This window comes from Haliaeetus albicilla, chromosome 18, assembly GCF_947461875.1.
Source record: "Haliaeetus albicilla chromosome 18, bHalAlb1.1, whole genome shotgun sequence".
NCBI lineage: Eukaryota > Metazoa > Chordata > Aves > Accipitriformes > Accipitridae > Haliaeetus > Haliaeetus albicilla.
In genome coordinates this window covers 8280141-8305458 of record NC_091500.1, presented here as the reverse complement: position 1 = coordinate 8305458, position 25318 = coordinate 8280141, and the positions used below count along the sequence as shown (strand labels likewise).

Below are 25318 nucleotides of genomic sequence, written 5' to 3'. Positions count from 1 at the left end.
CATTCATGCACTCATACTTTATTAGTTCTCATATGCATACTTATCTGGTTCTTTTTCTTTTTTTTTTTGCTGGGCTTGTTTTGTTTGGCATTCTTTTTACATTTTAATACAAAATATGCTTAACAGTGTCTATTTAAAATTGCAGTTGTTTAAACACTCCACATGGTCCCTTTGGGAAGTGGGAGGAGTGCAGGGAATGCCGATGAAGGTGGCTGATGATGACTTATATTTAGCACATCTTCCTTTGCCCACAAAACCATGTTTACAGGATTGATTCAACCAGTTTCTGCCTCAGAGCAGCTTCCAACAGTTGCTTAGTCTTTAGAACTAAAATAATAATAATAATAAAAAAAAAACAGTGCTTTTTCTCACTTTGTGCATTCAGAGATCTCTCCCAAAATAATGCAAGCCAGGATTTCCAATGGGCAGGAGTCAGTCAGCTGAGCGCTACCAAGAAGTTTTTGAGAAGCAAGATTGCAAGCACGTACAGCTGGAAATAGGAGTTCCTTCCCATTGGGGAAAATCCTGTTTTCTGAATATAGGAAAGATTTTGGTAGTTACACCATTCTTTCCCTCTGGTACTCTTACAGTTGGGCTAATGCTACTAATGCCCCAGAGCTTACAGCTTGAGGTAAGATGCTGTGCTGGGCGTGTGACAGCTTTTCCAGACATGGAAATGTCACAAGTTTAAAACCTCCCATTTTATGCTCTATACAGCTGTAAACAGGAGTTTTATTCCACTGAGAAAGGCAGATTTTTAGTTTGCCAGTGGAGTTAGCTCTCCCGGCTAGATCTGAAAGGGCTTGAACTCCCTGAAGCTGGGTATTGAAAAGCTGTAGACTGTCACATTTTATAGATATTTTACTTTTATTAGTGAAATAAAAAAAATACAAACTGACACCTACCTAGCTCAACCTTTGGTAAATAATTTAAATGTACAAATTTACTCATGAAAGAGAAGGAAATTGAAAGATGTCTCAAGATGACTAGTTCCAGAGGCAGATAAATCATTTTTTAAATAACAGCAACAACAATATCTTACACTTTTCACATCTTTAAGAATCACAAAGCTGTTAAGGTAGTAACTGCTGCGTACAATATATACAGGGAAAGCTGTGTCCACTGCTGAAGTGTGTCCGGTTTGGTGCTGAACATGGCCATGGTGCCATGAAGCGATGTGGGACTGGATCAGAGGGCTCCCGCATCTCCTGGAAGCAGCAGGGGAATATTAGGCAGGCAGAAATGTGATTACTGGAGTTGAAATTGGGCCAAGACAATGGGACTGACAACACATTCTTGGAAAATCGTAAATGTCCATGAAGCAAGCCTGCCAATGGTATTGATTTTGGCAGTGGATTATCACTGACAGCCAGGATCTGCTGCCCTCCTGCTTTAACTGGTGCCCTAATAGATTTTTAGACAAACAGCCAGCGTAGTACGTAGAGAACAACTCTCCAGGACATGTTCATCACATCACAGGTTCCCTAAATGTGTTGTATTGACCACATGAGAACTATTGTACAGGTGTTCAGTACCGGGGCAGTGACTCCTACATGTTTGGGACATGCTAGACCTACACAGACCAGTTACAGGCATACCGTGTAATGTCCAACCTGCCAGCATTGGCAGCCCTGTGCAAGTTCCCATCCACATGCTAGGGCTGATCTTGCTCAGTCCCACTTCCATCATGAGCTTTGACAGAAACAAAGCACGAGCAAAGTCTGACCTTCATGATAGCTTTTTCCTTCAAAATCTACACCTAGGAGACAGTTGCTGGCTTCAGCAAATATAAGACCTCGGTTTCAATAGCAGACACATTAGGTAATGATGCTTACAAGCTGATGGTACTTTTATTCTTAAATGAAGTTGAGTATACCTGTGAGGAGGTTGTTGGTTAAAATAATGAGATAAAATTTGAGAAAGTGCAAAATAATACCTGCACATCATCCAAATGATCTTTGTCTTCTCGTGCGAAATGCATTGAGATTGTGCCCTGATCCTCAACTGACAATTTTAAGTCCTACTGTAATACAAAATAACCAGATATTTAGGATAGATTAGAATTTACTTTGGACCCATTAGCATTTCTGTTAAATCTGACAAATGATTTAGAAAATCTATATGAATACAAAGTGCCTGCTCATCATATTTTGTGACAGCTGGGTGAATACTTGACATCTTTGTGCTCTTAAAAGAACATATGCAAAGACTCAATTTAATTTGTAGGGTTGAGGGAATTTATTTGCCTAATTTTGAGCCCACTAGCACATGATGGATTTGAAAGTTCAGTTCTAACAGGAGTATAATTGGGTTCTCATTTCACTTAGGAAAGAGTGTGATAGAAAGGGTGAGGGGGGAGAGAGAGAGACATGGGGAAAATAAAGTAAGAAAATGAAACTGAGAATACTCATGAAAAAAATTGCAATGACACTGAAAAAAAATGTAGCGAGGAAGAGCATGAGAAAAAGCCCACACATACAAATAAGATACTCTTTAAGGGGACAGAAGAGAACAAAGAATGCATTCTTAATCATAATGCTAAATGTCTTTTGGCTGGAAAGAGCTGATGCTTTAAAATATATTCACCATGGTAGCTGAAAGCAAAGATAAAATATTAAGTCTTTAAGTTGTGGGAAGGGAGAGAGAAATGTTTCTCTACATACTTTTGCAAGCTCAGTAAGTAAAGCAGCTCCTCAAACATTCAGTCGTACAAGGATAGTCCTTCACTATCAATATCTGTGGTGCAAATGGCAAGCTGCAAGGATAGGACACATGGCCATCACCATACAAATCCTGTGGGTGAACCATGAGTTTTCTGACCATCAGAAGTCGGTCTGATGTCTCCAGTGGTTTCATTTAGGACAAAAACCAACCCATGCTCCAGAGGTAAGCTATCACTTACCAAAATACTTGGCTTGGTCTGTTCCCTGCATGCATGAAAAGTCCTAGGGTGATCACAAGTGACTAAACCCTGTCAGGTGACAGATACCCATTGGCAGGATGGACACGATGTCTGCTTACACTTACAGGGCGATGTATACCTAGAAATTGAAGTGGTACTGTACCAAGAGATAGGGAAGGAGTCTTCCCATATGACTCCTGAATGCTTCTATAAGACACACAAGATGGGTGGGACAATTAATTTGGATCTGACCTGTTTGCATGTGCTTTGGCCTTTTTTCAGATTACGGGCACACTCCTTTCCTTTGGAAAGCTGGGAAAACTCCTCTGCTTCAGCCCCTAATGTGCACAGCGTGATTGGTGGCTCTGTAGCTTTCCTCTGTTTTGTGTTATTGGGGACCGCTGCCATGCCAGTGGCACGTCCACCAGTCCAGTGTCCTTCGTCATCCCACTGTAGCATGTGGGGCCAGGATTCGCAAGCGGGACTGCCTGCTAGCATCCTAAAGCAACTTTATTAAAAGTCCTTAGGGAATACCTCTCTACATCCCTCAAGTTTATTTTTTAAACAGTTGTCTTTCTTAGTGGGAAAAAAGGGCAGGAATTGAGTTTGGTTTCACTCTCTAACTCTCAGCATTTATGTTCTCCTGTTTACTTCCAAATGAGCTGGCTTCTGTTGTTCCCAGCCTTTCTTTTGCCTAGCTTTGGACACAAAGTCCCTTTGCAGCTGGTTACTAATGGGTCCAGCTGAATCAGCATGAGCTCAAGGCATTTGAAAGTACATCTTGAACTGTTCAGTGCTGTAGGGCCTTGTTGGCTGCTCAAGGTTTAGGCCAGTACACAGCAAATGGAAGTACTTTTCCTGTGATACTTGTATTTACTTTGATTTTTAGGTAAGAACTACATTTCCAGCTGTATCACTGGTAACTTCCATTAACGGTCCTTGTTGAACAGTAGCTTTTTCATCTTTGTGCTTTGCTAACACTGTAGAATTAAATGGGTTTTTCCGTCTTTTTGATTGTATCCTGATATTCTGTCACCTTTTGATCTCTGTCGTGCACATAGACTGTAAACTCCTTCAGGTACAGACTGCTGGGGGCAGGGGGTGTGTGTTTGGGGGTATATTTTTTCTTTAGAGGGTGCCTACTACAGCAGAGGCCCAGATACTATGGTACTGTGAAATAGTAGTGGTAGTAGTAGTAATAATGATAATAATAATTTCCACATTACCCTTGTGATACCTAGGAAAAATTATTTGTTTAAAGTTTATTGAGAGCTCCAGGAAGAGCTGGAAGTGGGAACCTACAGACACAGCAAATGGCCCGAAGTACTGATACATTTCTGACTTTATACAGCAACTTCTGCTTAATCCGATCACTGGTTAATTTAATCCTGTTTCATTTGATTGGATCCCCTGGAACCAAATCATTTGTATTGTGTTTTAGTCTGGTATTTCTGATCATTGTCTTTGTTAATTTGATCAGGATTGATTGAACCAGTCATTGAAAATAAATCACATAATTAATCAAATGCAGCATTAGAAAAGCAGATCCTCAGCTAGTCTGTTAGCTTTTACCTCTTGTTTTTCTTCCTCAGTACATGGAGTTTGGACTTCTTTTAGAAAGAAGCGGAGATGAACATTTTAATAGCATCCACGTTTCAGTAGTACAAGGGGAGAGATGTATATATATGTATATGTACATATGTTAATTTGTTTATTTAGAATAGAATAGAAGTAGTTCACTTGGAAGGGACCAACAATGATCATCTAGTCCAACTTTATATCTCCTCTCAAAGCATCTTAATCTTGCACATTCTGTGACCCTTTCTGAGGCAGGGGATGTTGGGTAGGTGTTGGGTGGAGGGTCTTGCTTAATGACTCAACTTTCTTAATGACTCAGTGATTTTAAGGGAATCAGCATGTGATCTGTGTTTTGATTTGGCACAGAATCAATAAATGTGAAAAACAAGATAAGGCTCTGTGCTTTGTTCTAATAAACTCTGGATAGTCTGGTGTACAGTCAATGCTTGCCTGAAGCTAACGGTTACTCCAAAAACTGTGCTATGGGTGGGAAAAGAGATTTTGGATTTGCAACAAAGGTTATTTTGATCTCTACCTGTTGTGTAGAAAGGAAAGTATCCCATTTTTAATTTTTTTTTTTAAAGTAGGCATTTGGTCCTGTTTTGACTCACTCTGATCGATACTTGTGACCAAAGTTGGCCATTTTGATCTGCCCTGTTAGATATTTATAGATTTGCGTTCTAACTGAAGCTTTATTACAGCAAACCAAGGCTCTGTTTGTCTTCTGGAGGCGATGGTTGCACAAAAAACAGCTAAAACTCCCTTTCCCTCTCCTGAAAGCCACAGCAAGTTCAGCAGGGGACACGCTGCCTCTTAAGGGGTATTATCTGCAAAGACCCCGGGCTGGTTTCCCTGGCAGTTCATCCTGGGGGGTTACGAGGGCACTGTCTGCCCTGCACCCATCCTAGCAGAAATAGCTTCTGATGGACTGTGACCTGCAACAGCGGAGGAGGAGAATTAGGAAGATCAGATCATGACTTGCTGTTGTAGGTGAGGTATCCCTACCAAAGGTCATTTAATTTTAGCGTGTCCTTCCCTACAGGGCTTACAGAACCAACCTGCGTTACTTAGGGCTCACAATAACCCCTCTCTCTCTCTCCCACCTGTCACCCTGAAGTTTCTTGAGTGGGAGATTATTTTTAGAGGTGGTTTATTTTGTGTTAACTTCCTGGGAGCAAAGAGAGTAGGAGGTTTTATGGTTTTAGTAGCATAAATTTTCTGTAAAAGATGGGTAACAGAGGATTTTCAAAAGCACAGTCTTTGGCTTTGCTGGATTTCCTCTTCTTAATGAGTCCAATGGCCCAAACTGGACACCTAGAAGAATTTCATCTTAAAGGAACACAAAGTAAAGGAATGTAAAGCAATTTGTTGTTGACGGAAATGTAAGTAGAGCTTAATCTTAACAGTACCCATTTATCCTCAGATGACGAAGAACTAGTTAGCATCACAAGTTACCATGAACGGAGTAATATTGAAGGATCATCTGATTCACACCCCAAAAACGAGAGTGAGGTGCCTGGAAAAAATGGGTGGCAATGTGGCACAGTTTTGGCAGGCCAACTAGTAACGCTAGCCACAGCTATACCGTTATCTGTTTTACTTTAAATTGTATGGCTGTGGACAGCAAAGTATGTCTAATAGCCATTTGCTAGATTTATAGCTTGGTATGCAATGTGTTTGCCATAAATCTTTTAGAAGGATGATGGTTGAGGCAGTTGAAGCATTAATGCTAGTCCACGGATCAGTTCTGTTGAAGGAAAACAGGAGAACTGGGCAGCTTCCTACCGGTACCGTGGAGATATGGAAACAAAATGAGCAGGAATGCTTTGATGTAAAACCTACAGAGCAGAAAAGCTGGAGAAAAAGGTGGATGTGTTTCTGGAAAAAACATACATTAGCACTCTATTGTAAATCAAATTAAATGACCGCCCAACTGCCTGATCCTGTACTGAACTTCTTGTGTTATTAAAGCTATGAATCTAAATATAAGCAGGGTTGCATCTTGAGACCTCATTCCCGAAAAGGATCTGCCAGTCACGTCTGGTCAGAACAGCTTGGTGAATGTTTAGCTTCTTTTAAGAACCAACTGGGAGATGGATGGGTTCGAGCTGTTTTTGCACAGACTTGTTTGAGTCTTAAAATGCTTTTTCATCTGTCTGCACAGAAAAAAAGGTTTTAATAAGAACTACTAAGATATGTGATTTTGGATTAAAAGGGAATGCAGTATAGTATTTTAGTATTTTTTCCTGTGGAATACATTTGTGTTTCTCTTGCACAACCCAAATTTTTAACAAGACCAGAGCAATTACAGGAATAGCCAGATTTTAGATGTTGTCTTGTGTGTAGGAAAAGGAATTATTAAAGTGTATAGCCTCTTTGAGAGCTGCAGCACTCTAATCCTGTTTTTCACATCTTAATTTTAGTGAATGCATAACTTACCTTCATAAGATGCCCTTAATTGAACATTTCAGTAGAATTTGAATAAAGTCTAATATATCTGGGATTCCTCCTCCACTCCTTCAAAATATGATGTGAAATTTATTAGTCTTAATGTACATATCCCAGAGCTAATTGTTTTATCTTGTAAATCAGTTTCTCCTCATCTTTTATATGGTTTTTACTTTCAGATTTAAAGAATGAATAAATACTTGATTGTAAAGTCTTTGTTGTTTTGCAGTAGGAAAAGGGGGGCAGCTTTATAAATGTAAAAGGATTTTTAGTTCTTTTTTAATTATTTACAAACGCTGAGTTAAAGGACAGTGGAGTTTAAATTATGCATTAAATTAGCATCTTACTGATGGAAGACTCTCAAAGAAAGTTGAAATTTTTAAATTGCTATGAGCCAAATTCAGCCACAATTTAATAGCTCAATTGATGTTGATGAACTTAAGGCAGTGATAAATCTGGACCTATAGGCTTATCTTTCTTTTTGCTGTGAAAGGTAAGCATGCTGTTTCTATAGTACTGACTGTCCTTTTGTTTGAGAGTTGACCAAGTATACTTTGATCCTTTTTTTAGAAAAAGAATTCTCTGTTCTCCCTTAAAGAAAGCTTCCTGAGACCTGGATCAGATTATGGAAACTAAAGTGAGCACACAAAAGTGCTTGTTAGAAAATGAAATTTATGTGCAAACTAAATGTGCCCTTGATGATAGCCTTATTGATCAAGCCAAGTTAATAAATCAGTAATATCATGCAGCACTGTTCAACACTCACAGGCTTATCTTCGTTTTCTTTTTCGTCTTTTTTTTTAATGTGCCTGCTGTGTAGGCAGAGAACATGCACTTTCCTGCCACGGAGTGTGTACTACAATCAAAACACCAAATTCAGAAGTCTTGAATGTAAAATGTTGGCATCCAATACAACAGAAGGGAACTTTCATGGAAGTAACTTAATACTGGGATTGGAGCCTAAAGTGACACAGCTTTTACTTTATAAGTATTCCTCTCTTTGTTTCTAATGCTTTAGGCCCTGATCCAGAATGAAATTCAGGGTCCTGTTTGGATAATTAAAAGAAATCCATGGGAAATTTGGGACAAAAATGCCATATGGAGTGACTTCTGAACCTTTCAATGGCCAGCATTTGCATTCAAGATAAATGTTTAGTTTTCAAGCAGTCTGCCGTTAGGTCATTCTTGAGTAGCTTTGCCAGTACACAAGGGTTACATCCTTTGTATGCCCTTGGGATTCTGGTCTGACAAGCACTTACTTCATTATTACCCATATTTCCTTTTGCCCTCTGACAAAAAGCACTTACGTTGAACTGGATTTATCTGCCTCTACCATGGGATGCCTGCAGGATCCCTGAAAGCCCTATTGCATTGCGTAGTGCATGTTCTCTGTAGTACGTGCTGCCTTGTAGTTTCTGATGTTGCGCGTTTTCTCCTCTGTTGTGAGATGATTTTGCATTCGTAGCTTTGCTCTGATTTGGGGTTGATCTGCATGCCGACCGTGTTAGCAGAGGAGGTTCTGCTCAGGCTAAAGTGGGGCTTCTGTGCTCGAACCCAGTGTCGTGCGCTGATGTCCCTGGTGTCCTGGAGCAGCAAGTGTCGCAGCCGGGACCTCGGTTCGATACCTCAGCTCCGTTCCCTGATGTTCTCGCTGAGAAACGAAGGCAGCTGGGTGAGTACCTGAGCCTCTGCTGGTGAAATTTGCCAAGACAGAATACAAAGTGCCATTTATGAAGCGCTTCTTATCATTCCATGGTCCTGCATTCATTCCCAGTTAATGCTGAGCACCTAACTGAAGCACTGGTGTGAGAGTGGTGGTCGTCCTGGGCAGCACAGCCACCAGAAAGAAATAGGTACCACCAATGGTCAATTCACAACCTTCTTCTATCCCACCTTTCTCCCTCCTTTTCCATAACCTCATTCCTCCTCTTGCCTCCCCAGACCTGCAGCCAGTGTGGATAGTAAGCCTTAGAAAGGGTTAACGAGACAGTAGCAGTTGACCCATTCCCAGTATGGAGTTATCTTCCATTGCACTGTCAGAGTTTGGGAGTTCGGCTGAATGTCTTATTTAGGAGGGTAACCAAGGCACAAGTGCAAATGAGATGGCAAAGAGGCTCAGTCCAGGAAAGATGGGGTTGGTGTTGGTGGGGGGAAGAAGCTGGACATGCTTATGCATCTGCCTTCTTAGCAGCTCACAAACTGGGTGGTGAGCAGCTGTGCTATGCATGGAGCCGGGATCAGGGCTGGGAAAAGGCAGTTGTGCTGTGCCTGTCTGGGACATGAGCCCCACTGCACTCATGGGTTTCTCCAAGCCCATGTCACTAACCTCAAGGTGGGGAGTGTCTTTAAATCCTCTGAAAAATGGGAATGGATGCAGACTGTACCCTGCTGTTAAGCCATGTGTCTCACCTGGAGGCTGTGCCTTAGCAGTGCTCCAGAGCTCACACTGGCTGGTGGCTCATCGCTGGATGGTGTTTAAGATGCCAGTATTGAATTATTCTCTCCATTGGAGAGGGAACTAAGACTTCTTTTGTCCTTTATGCAGGGTAGCAACATTTTTCCTATGAGTTAACTGTATTAGTCTCTTTCTCACTGCTCCCACATTAGCTTTGGAAAGAGAAAAACAACGCTGTGTCATCGCAGAATTGCCTGGTGATGGGAACTGTAAGGTAGATGAGTTCTCTCCACCCATGAGCAAGTTCCTGAATGAGGTTTTACTGCAGGACGGCTCGTTCTGTTCCTCTTGCACACTGGTCTGTCCATATCTCTTAGGTTTTTAATACATTACAGTACATCCGTCTCTTAAAACAATAGTTTCATTTCTGTAGCCCAGCCCAACAGCCAGTGCTAGGGAGATATTGCTGTCATCACTGCATCTTTAAAAGCTCTGCATCCATCCTTAAGAGCTTTGGCCACGGACTAGACTCAGAAATATGTTTGGGATCCTGTCCAACACAGTATAGGAATTTACCCCAGATGAAGATCTATCCCTGTGTGGTTCAGATTTTACATGCATGTCTCATGCACACAAATAATACCTGTTTCATGCAATATTTAGCAGCATGAACTACAAATTAGACCATAAACTCTTTGGTGCAGAGACCACTAAGCTTTTTAGATCACCAGACACGTTCAGGCTTAAAACCCAACCAGGGCCACCAGTCATTACTTGTTAGAGTGAGGCATAGCTAACAGCATTAAAAGGAATTCCCTCATTAAATTGAAGTTGCTTTTACCCATGACAGGCCATAAAACCTGAATCCGTGGGAGGGAATGTTTGCCTCTATGCTTGCGTGTGTCTTAGCCTTTTTATTTTCAATGGGGAGAGAAAATAGAGTGGGTTGCATATTGGATACATTATCTTAGTATTAAGCTGCCATTCCCAATCTCTTTGGGATAATTGGAACAGAGAATCGCTACTTCTCATCCATCACTTTAAATGAAGGCCTTAGTAAAATAATTTTGGTTGCTGGGAACCACAAATAGGATCCCTCTCTCCAGATTAGTTCTTTTTTGCTCATGAAACTGTTTGAATAGGTCTTAGCACTCTGAGCCGTAGCAGGATGTATGTCAGCAGTTTTACAAGCCTTTGGGGAAATTGCTCAAATGTGTTTATAAGGACCTCCCAGGAAGTGTTTGGTGGTGTTGAGCCTGGGGAAAATTGTATTGGGATTTTTGTTGTTGGATTTTTGTTGTTGTTGGGTTGGCTTTTTTTTAATTCCATGAACATACTCTGTAATGCCGGTAGTAGTGCAGTAGATTTTATGTTTCCATGCATGTAAAAAAGGTCTTAGTATAAGTTTAAGTCTTATTTCATCACAGATTTGTAACAATTTGGACTTAAAGTCAGGCTTAGTTGTAGCTATGCCTCCTGAACACCTAATAGTAACCATGTAAACTGATGCAGTATAGACCAAATCACTAATTCCCAATCTTCAGCACCAGCTGATTGCTGTGAACTTGCGAACTTTCTTGTGCATATTCTGAAAAGCTCCATGAATCTGAAGGTTTTTGATGTTTTAATTTAATAAGGTTCAGTGGACCAGCTGTACACCAATTACTGTTGCCTATGGGCCATGGTTTATGACTGTTTGAGCTACAAAAAATCGACAACCTGGCAACTTGTCTGTGTTAGTCTCATGTAATTCTGAAATTGTTCCATCTTGTTCTGTTCTGCCTGTACATCTGTATTGCAGTTAATTTCCTTAAAACTGGGAGATTGCTCACTGCTGGAGTTCAAAGTGGCAGGCATGAGGTGAAATGCAAGCTTCAACTGAAAATTTTATTTCTTCTTAATGGTTATTTCAAGCTAAAGAGGAAAAAAAACTCAGATTTGGATTTGGGGTACTCTATCCATGATAGAGAGCACAGATTGAACATTTTAGGGGTGCTACAAAGATGCTGATGATTGCTTTAGTAATCTTTGTAGTCTGCCATGAATTTCAGGCAATTAAATAGCCAATGCTGCTGTTGACTAGCCAGGCTTCAACAGACCTTTTAGAAGCCTTCTTGTCTTTTCATGTAAATAGACATTTGGCAGTATTTTAAAATGTATACCCAGTAGATTTTGTAATGCATTTCCTTTTTTCATGTGTTTCGTGTTTAATTCAAACAAGCATCTGACATGAAAGCTGAAGATAAAAGTGTAACATAGTACAATTAGTTTCTGTGAAGTCTGCAGATCACTAATGGAACACATCTCTTCCCCCTGCACAACTAGCATAATACAGGCCATTTTTTGGTCATTTGTGTTGTACATTAAAAGCATCAAATAGAGTGCTGTCATGTGCCTGAGCGCATGGACAGAAAGTTCCTTTGTTTGATAATGTTGGAAATAATTTTGCTTTCCAGATACGCAAATGGGTAATTGCTGCAATCGGATCAGAGGCATGTAACACTTGTAATGTAACCCTTCATGTATTAAGAAAAATAATGCAGAAATTAGATCAGAGACCAGAAGTATACATATATATAAAAAAGAAGTTCAGTAAGCTGTTTTTCTGTTTCCACCACCATTATTGTCTAAACTGTGTTTCATGAATGTGTGTTGTGATTTCATGCCAACTAACCTCTAGCTCTTTCTGATCAAATAAATACAAGCGCAGGAGTACAGTTTGAAAGCAGTGTGCTGGTCTCGTGCATTTAAATCCACTGAGCCTCTAAGAAGCAGGGTTTGTGAGCATGTTTAGTGAAAAAATTTTGGAAAAAAATAGCATTTTGTGGAAGCGGAGAAGTATTTATTGACAGCAAACCTCCTTCCTCTTTATTAATGCTCAAAGTATGGAATTTACATCTAGATTTGGGTGCTAACTCCACCAGTTTCAAATATGTCTGATCTGGTGCTCTTGTTTTTTGGAAAGCAAGCTTTCAGCTGCAAAATAGACAACCGGATTTTTGTAGGATTTAGGAGAGCTGTGTCACATACTCTCTTTCTTACCCATTCTGTACAGAACATATGGGTTCTTTTAAAATTATAGCATGTGTGTGGTTCTGTATTATTTAAGGTACAGGAATATTCTTTTCTTATTTTAGACTGACACTGTTTTAAAGCAGCTTGGGGATGTAACAAAGTTACACAAGATGCTGCACATCTTGACAATGCCACACAATAATGAGAAGTATGTATTTCAAACCCACTTAACAGACCCAGTTCATACAACAATGAAACGCAACACACAGATGATGCCACATGTGGAACATGCGGGGCATCGTTTGAGTTGTGAATCCTCCTGTCTGTCTTTCTTTGATGATTCATAAAAATGCCCAGTTCTTTTTATTGCATTTACTGTTTTTTAAAGCTTTTCTTTGGGATAAATAATAGTGTTTCTGGGGGAAGTATCTTAGCTGATATATAGGCAGAAAATGCTGGTGGTGCTTTTTTTTGCTTCTTTCTTTTTCTACTGCAGAGTGCTTCGGCCACTGTTAAACAGTTTAGCTTAGATCCAAAGGGATACTGCTAACATGAACTGGTAAACCACCAACAGCGTTACATCCTCCTGTGTCAAGGACCTTGTACAATGTAAAAGCTAAAGGTATTCAGATTAAGCCTTTTCTCAGGACAGTTTATAAATAGAAAGCATTTCAAAACTGAGATTTATTTCTTCCCCTCCTGCCCTTTCTTTGCCATGAATACAACAGAATGAATCTTAAAGCTCTTGCTTGTCTGCACATCCTCTCTTTTTGCCTTTCCTGACTCTCATTTTTATTTCAATTGCAAAAGTTGTAAAGTAGTTGAAATGGTGGGGGCAGAAGGAAATGTGAATCTAAAACCTGGATATTGTTGTCCTTGGTGCCCGTAGAATAGAAAAAAATCTGAAGAGGTTAAATTACAAAAAACCAACAAAAACAAACAAACAAAAAAGACCATGGAAAAGAATAAATTGATGCATTTTGAAAAAAAAATAATAATTTGGACAGAAACTGAAAATTCTAACTTCAAGATTCCATACAGAAAAAGACATTAAGAATCACATTTCCCTGTGAACATCTGCATTTAATGAAGTATAGCATTTCTAGTGGGGAAAGTTTTCCCATTGTGGCTTCTGGGAGCAGAGAGGGCAGCACAGCAAAAACCCTGTCCTCTATTAAGGTCTGCACCCAGGACTTCTGACTCCCAGAGCCCAAGGAGGATAAAGCTCAGGTGGAAAAGGGAGTGGCTGATAAGGAGATGTCAGAGGCACTTGGATGAAGAAGGGAGCATTGGAGCAGGGCAGAAGAGCTAGCAGGGGTGTTAGTGGGGGAGAAGGGAGGGCAGGAGGAAGCAGGCACCTGCAATGGATTTAAAGACACAGGGAATGACTGATGGGCTTTGGAAAGGTGTGCATGTATTTGCAGAGGGCATAAATGAGTCCACTAATGACTTCTTTTCATGGAGCGATTGAGGTACTGGTGATGGGGAAAAAAGCTGCTGGTGTTGACAGAGATTTCATTGGTACTACGTGACCCAGGGCATTTATGGAGCCGCTGTACCCCCGTCTCAGAGCTAAATTACTTCCCAGATGTAAGGCAAACAAGCGATCGCTCAGACTGGTCTGTTCTTTATGGCTTCAGTCCTCAATACTCATTCAGCAATAGGCAGCTGGTTCCGTTTTCTTGGTTTAGAGGTTCTGACACCAGTAAAAACAAAACAAAAAAACTTTTAATCTTCCAGCAGTGAAATATACTGCAGAGTTAAATAAATGAGACCTGTTGGAACACCCTTGTTTTCTACAGGCCTTTTCTCAGTAAAGGCATGGTTGTTTGGGAAGATCCCCTAAAACTGGGCTGAGGTGGGGGAGGGGGACTGGTTTAGCATTTAAATCCATGTGATAGTTTCTTTAGCAAGAAATCTCTTTCAGATCATATCCCCTTTGATGATTATTCAGCCCCAATCCTTCCCCTACTTTACAGTTATTTTAACATCTCTGAAGAACTGCCAACATACCCACTTTAGCAGCCAATGACTGTTATGCTGCTTTTTTTTATTGGCATTCAATTTTAAGGGTTGACAGACAGTAAATACTAAGACTTCTCTTTACTGTTCTACAGTAATTTGTCCTACGGTTGTAAATAAGTCTCTCTTGTTCTGACTTCTGCTAAACAAAACTCACTATTTTTGGAAGAGATTGAGCAAACAGAAGATTGTCCCGTTTTATGTGAGCTGTGACTGAATGGATAGTACCATATCTGTTTGGGTTTTTTTTTTTCAAGGCAAAAGAAGCAACTTATTTTTCTCAATGCTAGTTTGTTGTGGATTTTTTTTTTTGTTAAAGGTGGATCTATTAAATTTCCAGAAGTATTTTTTTCAAATATACTGTATTTTCCATACGGACATGTCATGCAAGCCTGGAGGAGAATGTTACTTAAAGATTTTAGGATATCCTCTTGGACTGTAACAAACAAACAAACAAGCAAGCTACTATGAGGAACAGTAATTATTCCCAATAGTCTGAACATTTTTTTTTTCTGTATTTTTCTCTCTCTCTGGTAGACACCTTGCATTTCCAAGACTGAAAATCAGCCTCAAGGACTTGCAACGAGCGTCAGGTGGGGACAGACACCCATCAATCAGTCCACGCCCTGGGACACTGATGAGCCTCCATCTAAACAGATGAGGGAGAATGAAAACCCAGGTATGTTTCTAATCTTATTTGTAATTCTACAAGGGAAAATCATTCAAAGCAAATTCAATGCACTATCTCCATTTACCTCCGTAAATTAGACTTCATTGTGAGCTCTTTCTTTATTCTTTAGCAGGGTTTTTCTCTCATTGTAAAGGCCCCTCAAGTTTCTTCTGTGCTGGGGCTAATATAAATGTATTAAGATGCCTGCAAGTTCATTAGAGTGGGGTGTTTTTTTCTCCTTCTTTGCCTTCACTAGAGGAAAAGGCATTCTGTAATACTTTAAGACCTCTTTTATGTCCAGAACTACCTGAAATGATTTCCAGCTTCCAGACACGTATCATACATTGTGCTACTATGCCAGACGCCTAATTACAATCTCTTTGTAGTGGCTGGAGCACCATTATTATACACACAGAGTGTTTGTCAGGGAGCCATGAAAGCATGGTGGGGAAAGAGGTTAATTTTCTTGGAAGCGTGCGCTTAAGCTGCATAAAGCGCAAAATACATAAAACCGCAAACATGCCACATGTCACCTGATGAGTATTTTAACAATCGCACTCACATCGCCGTAGCAATTTTACGCACTTACCGGTTGGGAACGCGTCCAGCCCCTGAACCGCTTTAGATAGGGCGAAGGAGCAGGGCGCGTCGGTGCGGTTCGGTGGCGGGTGCGGGCGCAGGAGGGGAAGGCTGGGGGTGTTTATTTTTGTTCCGGTCTCCCCCGTGCCGAGCCCGCCGCCATTGCCGGCCTTCCTTCGTGCCGCAGGTGCAGCGCCCTGGGTCACCACGGTGGCGGCGGGCAGCCAGCCCGCCCTGATCACACACTCCTACGGGATGACGCAGCCGCCCACCTTCAGCCCGGCCGCCAACGTCCAGGCCCCCGTCATCGGCGTCACGCCCTCCCTCCCTCCGCACGTCACCCCCCAGCTCCCGCTGATGCCGGCCCACTACCAGCTCCAGCCGCAGCCCTCCCAGCCCCTCAGCAACATGGTGGTCAACCTCCAGAGCCAGCCCTTGTACACCAACAGCCAGCCCCTCAGCATGTCCTCCATGAGCGGCGTGGGCCCGGTGGCCCACCCGGGCCCCGGGGCGGTGGGCAATGGCCACCTGGCCTGCCCCATGCTGCCGCCGCCGCCGCCGGCCCTGCCCTCGGCCGCCCTGCCCAGCGGCGCGCCCGCCACCAACGGGCAGGCGGCCGGCCCGCTGCCCCCCAACGCGGCGGGGGGCCCGGACAACACCAACGGGGTGCAGATGCTGCGGACCATCGGCGTGGGGAAGTACGAGTTCACGGACCCCTGGCACCCCAAAGGTAAGGCGGGCCGGCTCGGCCCCGCGGGGCGCGCGGGCAGGGGCGGGCGGCGGGGCCGAGGACGGCGGCGGACCCCCGGGCCTCCCCGCCGCTCTCCTCGGGCCCGCCGGCCCGGCTCCGGCATCTGTCTCCGTGCTGGCCTTTGATGCGTGGCTTTTACGAGTTAACGACGACAAAAAGCAGCGCGTTGGAAAGAGGGAGGACGAGCTGTGGGCGTATTTTGTAGTGAATAAAGGGCTTTCGGGCCCGTCAGATAAGCTGGTGCTCCCGATGATAAGGCAGCCACCACCCCGTGCCTCTCCCTTTGAAACACGCACCCATGTTTCCATCCGACCACTTCCCTTCTGGCTTCGCTTGTGCATTAGTCACAAAACTAACCTTCTTCTTCAACCGTTGTCTTCTCCCCGCTATAGTAGAAGCCCAAGCCAAATGCAAAGTAACCCTGCTGACTGAAGCTGAACAGCCCAAAACGTTCAGCGTTAAGGGGAAAACTCTTCATTACCGGCTTCGTTGGGCTCAAATGCTGCAAAACACCCTGAATAGTCATGAGCACTGCTGAGAGGTTGACCTTTTCTGATAAGTAGTTTTTAGATGAGCCACACCGCTGGGTCATGTTGGAGTGTTATTTCTGAGTGTCTTACCCTAGACGCTTCAAAAATACCTACGCTCTGCATACTCAGTTTCTAATTTCATTTGCAGAGTTTTCCCTGCCTCCCTTAAAAGTCAGGACTGTGCCACATGCACAGGTAAAGCGAAATGTAGCTTACAAAAATATAAATGCAGACCTATCAGCAAAATCAATTAAATTGATTTAAAAAAAAACGCCCCAAAGGCTTCATTAAGTCTGTGATTTTTTATGTATACATTTGTATTCAGACACAATCCATGTGTAAATTATTTACTTGCCACAAGCTATTAAGTTCTATTGTGTAGCTCTGTATTAAAGACAAGGAATCTCTATTAAAAATGATTAGTCCAATAACTCTTCCTGCTTATTACGTAAATTGTACTTTGGTATGTGCAAATCCTTACCAAACATCTCTTGAAAAGGAGTTCAGGCACAAGCTGAGCAGTACTTTTCTAAAGCTAAATATTTAGACTGCTTTTAAATTTTCAACTCCAAGCCCCAAATATGATGAGAACGCTTGCTGGATGGTGAGCTTCTGAATTTTTCTTTAAGATCTAGATGGGCTTTAAATGATACCGGCCCAGTCAGGTAGCCAAAAATTGACCAACAGTTGCTTTATAAGAGTTTTGTTAATTCTTTCCCTTTAAAAAAAAAAAAAAAAAAAAAAAAAAAAAATCAAAATCCACAAAAGCAGTTTGTCAGTTCGGGTTACAAACCCTTTATTTTGTAGAAGGAGAAAAGGGTAGGCTGAGCTGTAGTGGTTCTGCTGAATGTCTCTCTTCTTCATGGAAGCTATTTGTCTTCTAAAAGGCATCATCTCCACTTTTCATAGCCACCTATCCCAATTTACTGCACTGGATACTCAGATACATGATCAAATTAACACAATTTAAAGGATTACTTGGTGTCACTGGAGACGTGCAAATATACAATACAAGGAAAAACACATAAGCTTAAACCACTTTCACTGCGGTAATTTGATCACATATCTGAGCCCTAGTGACACTAACCTAGTGAGACAAATGAGCATGTCAGTGACTGCACACTTGAGGTTAGGAATACTCTTAAATGCCTTGCATACTTAGGGGCAGCAGCATCAGCTGTTACTTACTCTTCTCCCATCAATTAACCTTCAGCATATCTCTGGCTAGCAGATGAAGTAAACTTCAAATCAAAGCCTAAGTAAAAAGATCGTAAAATATTTAATCAGTCTTTTAGTATTTGATTTGCAAAGTCTTAGTCAGCATTGTTGCTTAAACTGCTGTAAACTCTAGTCTAGTCTAATTGTCCGAGAGCCACTGAGTACAGTCAACCGAGGAGGCGTTCATTAAGGTGAGGAGAGTTCCTCACTGGATTATGCCAGGTGTGCCAGACCTAGCTCTGGTCTGGTATTTGGAAACCTTTGTACCTAAGAGAGGCTTGTAGGAGAATATTAAAACAAGCCGCATTTCTAATCCACGACAACTGCTGACACATTAGCCATACTGTACCTTATAAACTGCAAGCTAGACAACTGTTTTCCCAGGGATTAGCTAGCTTCTTTATGACCATCAGCTATTGAATTATTCCTGTTTCTGTAGTGGTTAAAAACAAACAAATGTAAGATAACGAAGCATGCATACACAAAAGTCTCATAAGCAGGACCTATTTTATAGAGAATAAATAATCTCTTCCTCCATTTCCAATCTTAAAAGCCCGTATGTCTAAAGGTATAATTCTTCTTGTCAAACCTAAAGTCAGAGAAGATCTATGTTGGGTTTGGTTGTTTTGAATGAGAGAGAAAGAATCGGGAAAAAGAAGACAACTGGGTGTCTAACCAGACCTTAAAACCTTGCTAGGATAAGATTCTTTTTATAAACTGTATGGATTTCAGTGTGGTTCAATTTTCAAATTATTTTTTGTTTTAATTTCTGCCCTCAGGGATTTCAGTCTCTAAAGCCTGACTGATTTCACAGTCTTACATGATAGGCACCTTTCTCTCCAGGAAGGAAGGGAAACTATGAGACAGTACTAAGCTGTTCAAATATACAAGTTCAAACTAGTTCTCTACAAGTTTCATTTAAATATTCTCTCTCTTTCTTGGGGAGCCTTGGCCAGCATTATAATAAGAGCCGCTGCTAATGGCCTTAAGATCTATCTCATTATCCTGAGATACTCTGTATTATTATTTCACTTGACAATCCAGTCTTGTACAGGTTTGAATAATTACTCAACTATCCCTTAAGTAAAAGAACAGTTCTTGCTGGTTAATATGATAGGGTTTCTTATATTTTTAGACTTTATTAGGGAGCTGATTTGAAACTTCATGTTTTATTTCCCATAATTATCTTCCATTTGGCTGTGTACATGTTTAGGCCATATTATACAGTACTCATGCAGAACTAGGTTTCTTACTTGGCTGTTTCTAAACAAAAAAGTAAACAAATAAGTTGCCAAAACTTAAAGTCAGTGGTAGTATGCCATTTCATTTGCAATAGGTCAAGAGATCTCACTTACGTGACGGAAAGAGTCAAGTCATTTCCATGGCTCTGCAAAAAATACATTTTGACAATAAGAACCGTGATATAAAACAGATCTGTCATTCTCTTTACAGTGTCATAGCTAATTCCTACCTAATTCCATTGAAACTACTTGTAAGAAAATAATTTTTGCATGGATTAGAGAATCTTCTTGGTCTGGATGGGTTATATTCTGTGAAGGGATTTTTTTACTGCTTCTGTAATATGCTAAATACGAATGTTAAGTTTAGCTACATGATCCATTTACTTGGTGAATTTATAAAGCAGTCACATTATGAGAGACATAAATAATGTTTCACAGTAATTACTGCTTTTAGCAATGTGTGAAGAACTGTAGAGCTTTCTTACAAAATGCATGGGATCTTTCACCATACACAATCAACAGCCGTTTTGAGAGGTGTCTGGTTTGGCCTGTAATTCCCTTTGGACAGGATTTATGCCAAATACTCCCAGCTGACTTCAAAAGCCATGTCAACTTAGCACAGACATCTAACCTAATATTTTAGAACAGAATCAGCCCTTGTTTTCTATCCATGTCCTAAGTCTTGCTCTATAATCTGAAGATTAAGTGCCAGGGGAATTAATAAAGCAGAATATTCAGAAACATGAAGATGTTCATTGTGAACATATTCAGTGAAGATCCAATGAAGTTCGCATAGCCAAATTTTTGTGTGGCTTCTTCAGAAAATACAGGGTTGCAAATAATATTCAAACATAATTTCAGTATCTTCAGGCTAGATGATGTTCCAGCACAAATTGTCACTTGTACAACGTGCCTTCAGGGAAGACAGAGGGACAGAAAACATCCCTTTGGTTTCTGCCACAAGGTACCAGTATCCCATGCCATGGCACAGTGACAGAGACCAATGTCTATGTGCCTGCCAATCCAGTTGAGCCAAAAGAGAGAGAAATTGATGAAGGACTAGAAGAGATTGGTTTCCTTGCAGAAATAACTGACTAACTGAGATTTAGTCCTTGACTTTTTCATATGGCAGTATGTTTCTTTATATCCAAGACTTGTAGTAAACCCAAAACTGAACCCTTGGTGGATAGCCCTGCCATATGTAGGACATAAACGTTCCAGCTTGGACTCTGAGATCTGTTACACATTGGAAAAGACACTTTCTTCATAAACTTGATATACTTTGAAGCATAGTGGCTAACACAAAAAATGAGGAAAATACAGTTCTTCATTGCAGTACTTTCTCCTGCAGTGTAAAATTAGCCATGGACATCATGGTTTTTAATTTGTGGATGTTCATGGATAATATTGATGTTTGTTTCCATAGTATTTTTGTTCTATAATTCTTTGGTTTGCAGTCCTTAACTTGTGGGAAAAGAAATCAGATGCTAATTAGCGTTCAGAATGTAATGACTGTAGAAACATAACAATATCAGAAATAAAATCTGAATGTTAATCCTTGTAGCACTAATTTCTTAACACTTCATTTTCAAGCATGACCAAATACGATGAACTAAACAATAACAAAACTACAAACGAATACAGTTGCATCATCACTTATTGATTGCACCTTTCACACTTGACTTTATTGCATTGGAATTCTCATTAGACCTCAGACAATATTTACTTTCCTTAATCATGAATAGTAACAAGGCAGACTACAACATTTTGTCAATAACCATCAACTTTTTCTTCACAAAAGGCTGAATTTTCAAAGGGATTTCAGCTTGACCTGCAATTCTGTGAGTGTACCTAGTTCTAGACATGAATGCTGGGGGGCAGGGGGGGGTGTTTAAATTTAAAGTGCAACCTAGCCTTTGGAACTCTAATAACGTTAATTAAAGGATATTGTGTGATGAGGACTCTAGAAAGCCTGGTTTCAGTTCTCTGCCTTGCGCCAGAATACAGGGTCTGTGTAACCTTAGGAAAATCTCCCTTATTTTTGTATCCATAGGTACAGATAGGTAGATAGATAAATAGATGGATTATAAAAATTATGGATATAAAATTAGACATAAAATTTTAGTATGTGTGTGTACATGTATATCTATATATGAGAATATGTATGCATATAGTCGTGGGGAAGGAAGTCTACAATGGAAATGAGTGCATTCTATCTCCTATTTCTTGAAGGACAATTAGGTTAGCATCTAAGTCTGTTAGCATTGTACATCAACTTAAAGCAAACTGCTTGAACAGGTCCTCTAAAATCAAATCCTTTTTCAAGATTAATTACAGTTTTCTGTCATTAGAATAATCTTAATGGAATTGCAAAGTTGATGAGGGTATGTAAGCCATCGCTTGAGTGAGACTGAAATACATTTCACCTTTTTGTGTTCCAGGTGGAGTATTTTCAGTAATTCCTGCCCTGTCTTTTAATGCCACTATCAGTGAGGTCATGACAGACAGTGATTTAGTGTACTGAAGAGTCAAAGAGGACTTGTAATAATCCTAGAACATTGCATTGCTAAACATACAGCATAAAGAAGGTCATCAAATTCTCTTTTGATTGGCAGCTCTCAGTATATGAGTGACTTGAGACTTCCAAGTTTCAGCTGGAGCAAGAGCCTCTGACCACTACCAATACTTTATGAGGGTTATTGTAAAAAAAAGTGTGGGGTTGCTAAAGTGTGTTAAAACTCCCTGAAACTGCTCTAAAAAGTCATCTGCTCCATGCTGCTTTTGTTCATAGCTGTTTTTTTAAATAAGCACCAGATTTGCAACTGTTGTTCATCTGTTCTTGAAAGTACAGAGCTGAAGAACTTTGATTTTGCTCTGTTATGTGATATTATGTCATCACTTGCAGATCCACTTATGTGATTAGACAATGATACATTTGAAGATTTCTTGAGTTTCTTCCCACCCTGAAGTCTAAGACATGGTTTGCTTAGAATGTGGTTTCTTAACAAATACAGTTTTGTTCATGACAGTGGCCACTAAATGCATTCAAAATAAGCCTGAGAGGAGGCAGAGTTCTGTGGAATTACTGTTTTCTCTCCCGTCCACAAAAAGCTGTACTCACGAAGGGCAAAATTCTTGGGGGCTGCATAATAACCAAAATCTAGGCTCCCCTTTGGGCACAGAATACATAAGGGGCAACTCAGCCCAAATTTCCAGGTAGGCTATCTATACATCCATCCAAATGCTGCTCCAGAAATCCCTTGCAGAGAGCTGGAACTGCATGTAGTTGTTCTGAAAGTTATGCTTGCAGAGTCTCTGTTTTCCTTTCAGAACTCCTTATGGTTAATTTCTGATTTCTCTGACCTTGTCTTCCCTCGGTCCTCTGTCTTGTTCAACTCCTGACACATATTTGGATGCAACCCTTGTCTGCATCCAACCCTTTGGATGCAACGGGAAACTTACCTGTTCCCTTTCACGCTGTCCTCATATGCCTGGAGCCACCTTAGAGCTACCTTTCCTGAATATTCAGTTCTCTCTACAAGTTTGGCCTTTCCTTGAATTTCCCACTAAGGTTTCTTCCTTTTCACAGCAGGATAATTCCACTTCTTTTGCTGTCATGACTTAAAAAATGGATTGTCAAGTTATAGCTACTGCAGAGAGTCAGCAGAGAATGGGGACGTCATGCTCAGTCCAAACTAAACGAGCTGGGTCCATCAGGAGCCAGACTGTGCATTTGTGCATATGCTTAAATGTTCTCAAAATGGGCTGTTCTGTGTTCTCCAGAAATCTCCAGACCAGTGGATTTATTAAATTGCAAATGGTTTTTGGTTTCCCCACAAGAAAGTGGAAATTTTTTTGTAATCGGCAGTGCTCCATGGAGCAGTGCCTGAACTCTGAATGAAGAAGAGTCATTTATGTCTCATTGCATTCAGAATGAGAATGATTCTGTCCCATGTTAGATTTAAAAAATCTAAACACATTTGTGAAACACAAACATTTCCAAATAGCAGCTTTTTTTACCCTGCTGTGCCTTGAGATTGCTGATGATAAGCTCCACTGTCCCACGGCAAGGCTGGGCTTTTTACTGCAGTCAATAATAATAATAATAATAACAAGCATCTTCAAGGTGCTTTTATGGGCATAATTTTTTTAAAAAATTAACTGTTTGTCTGTAAATAACTGATGTGCATATTTTGTAAGACTAAAGATACAAGGACTTTGGCTGAAGCAAAAGCAAGAATAACTGTCAGGAAACTAGTTTTGGTGTAACATCCCACAAATCTGCTTGTTTCAGATGTCTTCTATGTTCACAGGATACATACTATGAGGAGAGGAATGATTTGTGTTTTTTAAGTTCACAAGCATTTGTATTAATGCTTTCTTTCCTTTAGTTTTTCTTTCATTGTTTAAGTAGGAAATAATTTGGGCAACAATTTTGTCATGGTTTAACCCCAGCCAGTGACTAAGCACCATGCAGCCTCTCACTCACCTCCCCCACCCAGTGGGATAGGGGAGAGAATCAGGAAAAAAAGGAAAACTCATGTGTTGAGATAAGAACAGTTTAATAAGACAGAAAGGAAAAAAAAATAATAATAACAATAATAAAATTATAATAATAATAAAGAATTGGAATATACGAAACAAGTGATGCACAGTGCAATTGCTCATGCCTCGCGGACCAATGCCCAGTTAGTTCCCGAGCAGCGGTCCCCCACCCTCCCGGCCAACTCCCCCCCTTTTTATACTGGGCATGACATCACACGGTATGGAATATCCCTCTGGCCAGTTTAGGTCAGCTGTCCTGGCTGTGTCCCCTCCCAACTTCTTGTGCCCCTCCAGCCTTCTTGCTGGCAGGGCATCAGAAGCTGAAAACTCATTGACTTGATATAAACACTAGTTGATAACACTGATGTTTTCCGTTGTTGCTAGCATTCTTCTCATACCTAACGCAAAAACATAGCACTATACCAGCTACTAGAAAGAAAATTAACTCTATCCCAGCTGAAACCAGGACAAATTTGAATGGTACATGCAAGAAAATTCTTCCCAGCAATGGACGTACTTGTTTCTGTATGTTGTGTTCCTGTACATTGTCACAAAGATATGCTGCGTAGTTCTTTCCACACAGTAGGATGGTTAAGCTTGTTGCATTCAGTCTGCTTTGTGTTGTGCATATATTCAGGTTTCTAGTTGTACCAAGTGAGGATAACAAGGTATTTGTATATAGTTCCATCTTAATATTTACAAATCATTACATTAGATTCCCAGACTAGATATGAAATCTAGTGATGAAATCATCACTAGGAAGGAGGCACATAAGTTTACTCATAGACAAAACTTCCATCATCTAGATGTACAAGTAATAGCTTCATGAAATTTTGTCACATTAAATTCAGAAAATTACAGCGTATAGTGTTGTACATGCTTACCACTGTACTGGAAAAATCCTTGGGCTGCTGACAAAATCAGGAAGCTCAAGATAAGTATTTGACCAGGAGTATAGACAGTAATATATACATACACCTATGTGTACTGACAATTAAGTCAGAAGCATTTGACTAGACAAGTTGCCAAGATACTTAGTCAAGTTTGCACAGTATGACTGTGTAATACTTTTGAAGGAGCTAAAACAGATTGGAGGGTTTGCCTGAAGACTTTGTACATTGCAACATCAAAAAAAACCAAGAATGTAGGATTAAAGAGAACATTATGTTTTTATTCATGATTCCTCTGGTGTTTCAGAGGAAGACAAAATGTGTTTTGTCCATCAATCTGCACACTGAAGTATTTGGGTGAGAATGAGGAAGATGGTATGAAAAAGACAAAATTGGCTAAAATGGAAGAGTTTTTAAGAGAAATGTGGGTTGACACTCCTGTTCAGTCTGACTGATTTACAGAGGATCCAAATCCAACATCAAGCCCAGCTCCTCTGTGTGACCTTTTCCTTGTGAATGAAGAGGGAAATGTTC

At 40.7% G+C, this 25318-nt stretch overlaps 1 protein-coding gene across 7 annotated transcripts in view; it reads left to right on the top strand.

Annotated features, from left to right (window-relative positions):
- Window positions 1-25318, top strand: part of KLHL29 (kelch like family member 29) — a 413313-nt gene that overhangs the window by 249318 nt on the left and 138677 nt on the right. For 3 of the 7 annotated variants that reach the window (XM_069805696.1, XM_069805699.1, XM_069805695.1), the window contains 3 exons: window positions 8487-8600; window positions 14898-15039; window positions 15797-16339. In XM_069805696.1, coding sequence (XP_069661797.1) covers window positions 8487-8600; window positions 14898-15039; window positions 15797-16339 — 799 coding nt within the window. The remainder of the gene's footprint in view (window positions 1-8486; window positions 8601-14897; window positions 15040-15796; window positions 16340-25318) is intronic. The other 4 variants (XM_069805698.1, XM_069805700.1, XM_069805701.1 and 1 more) reach the window with 3 other exon arrangements.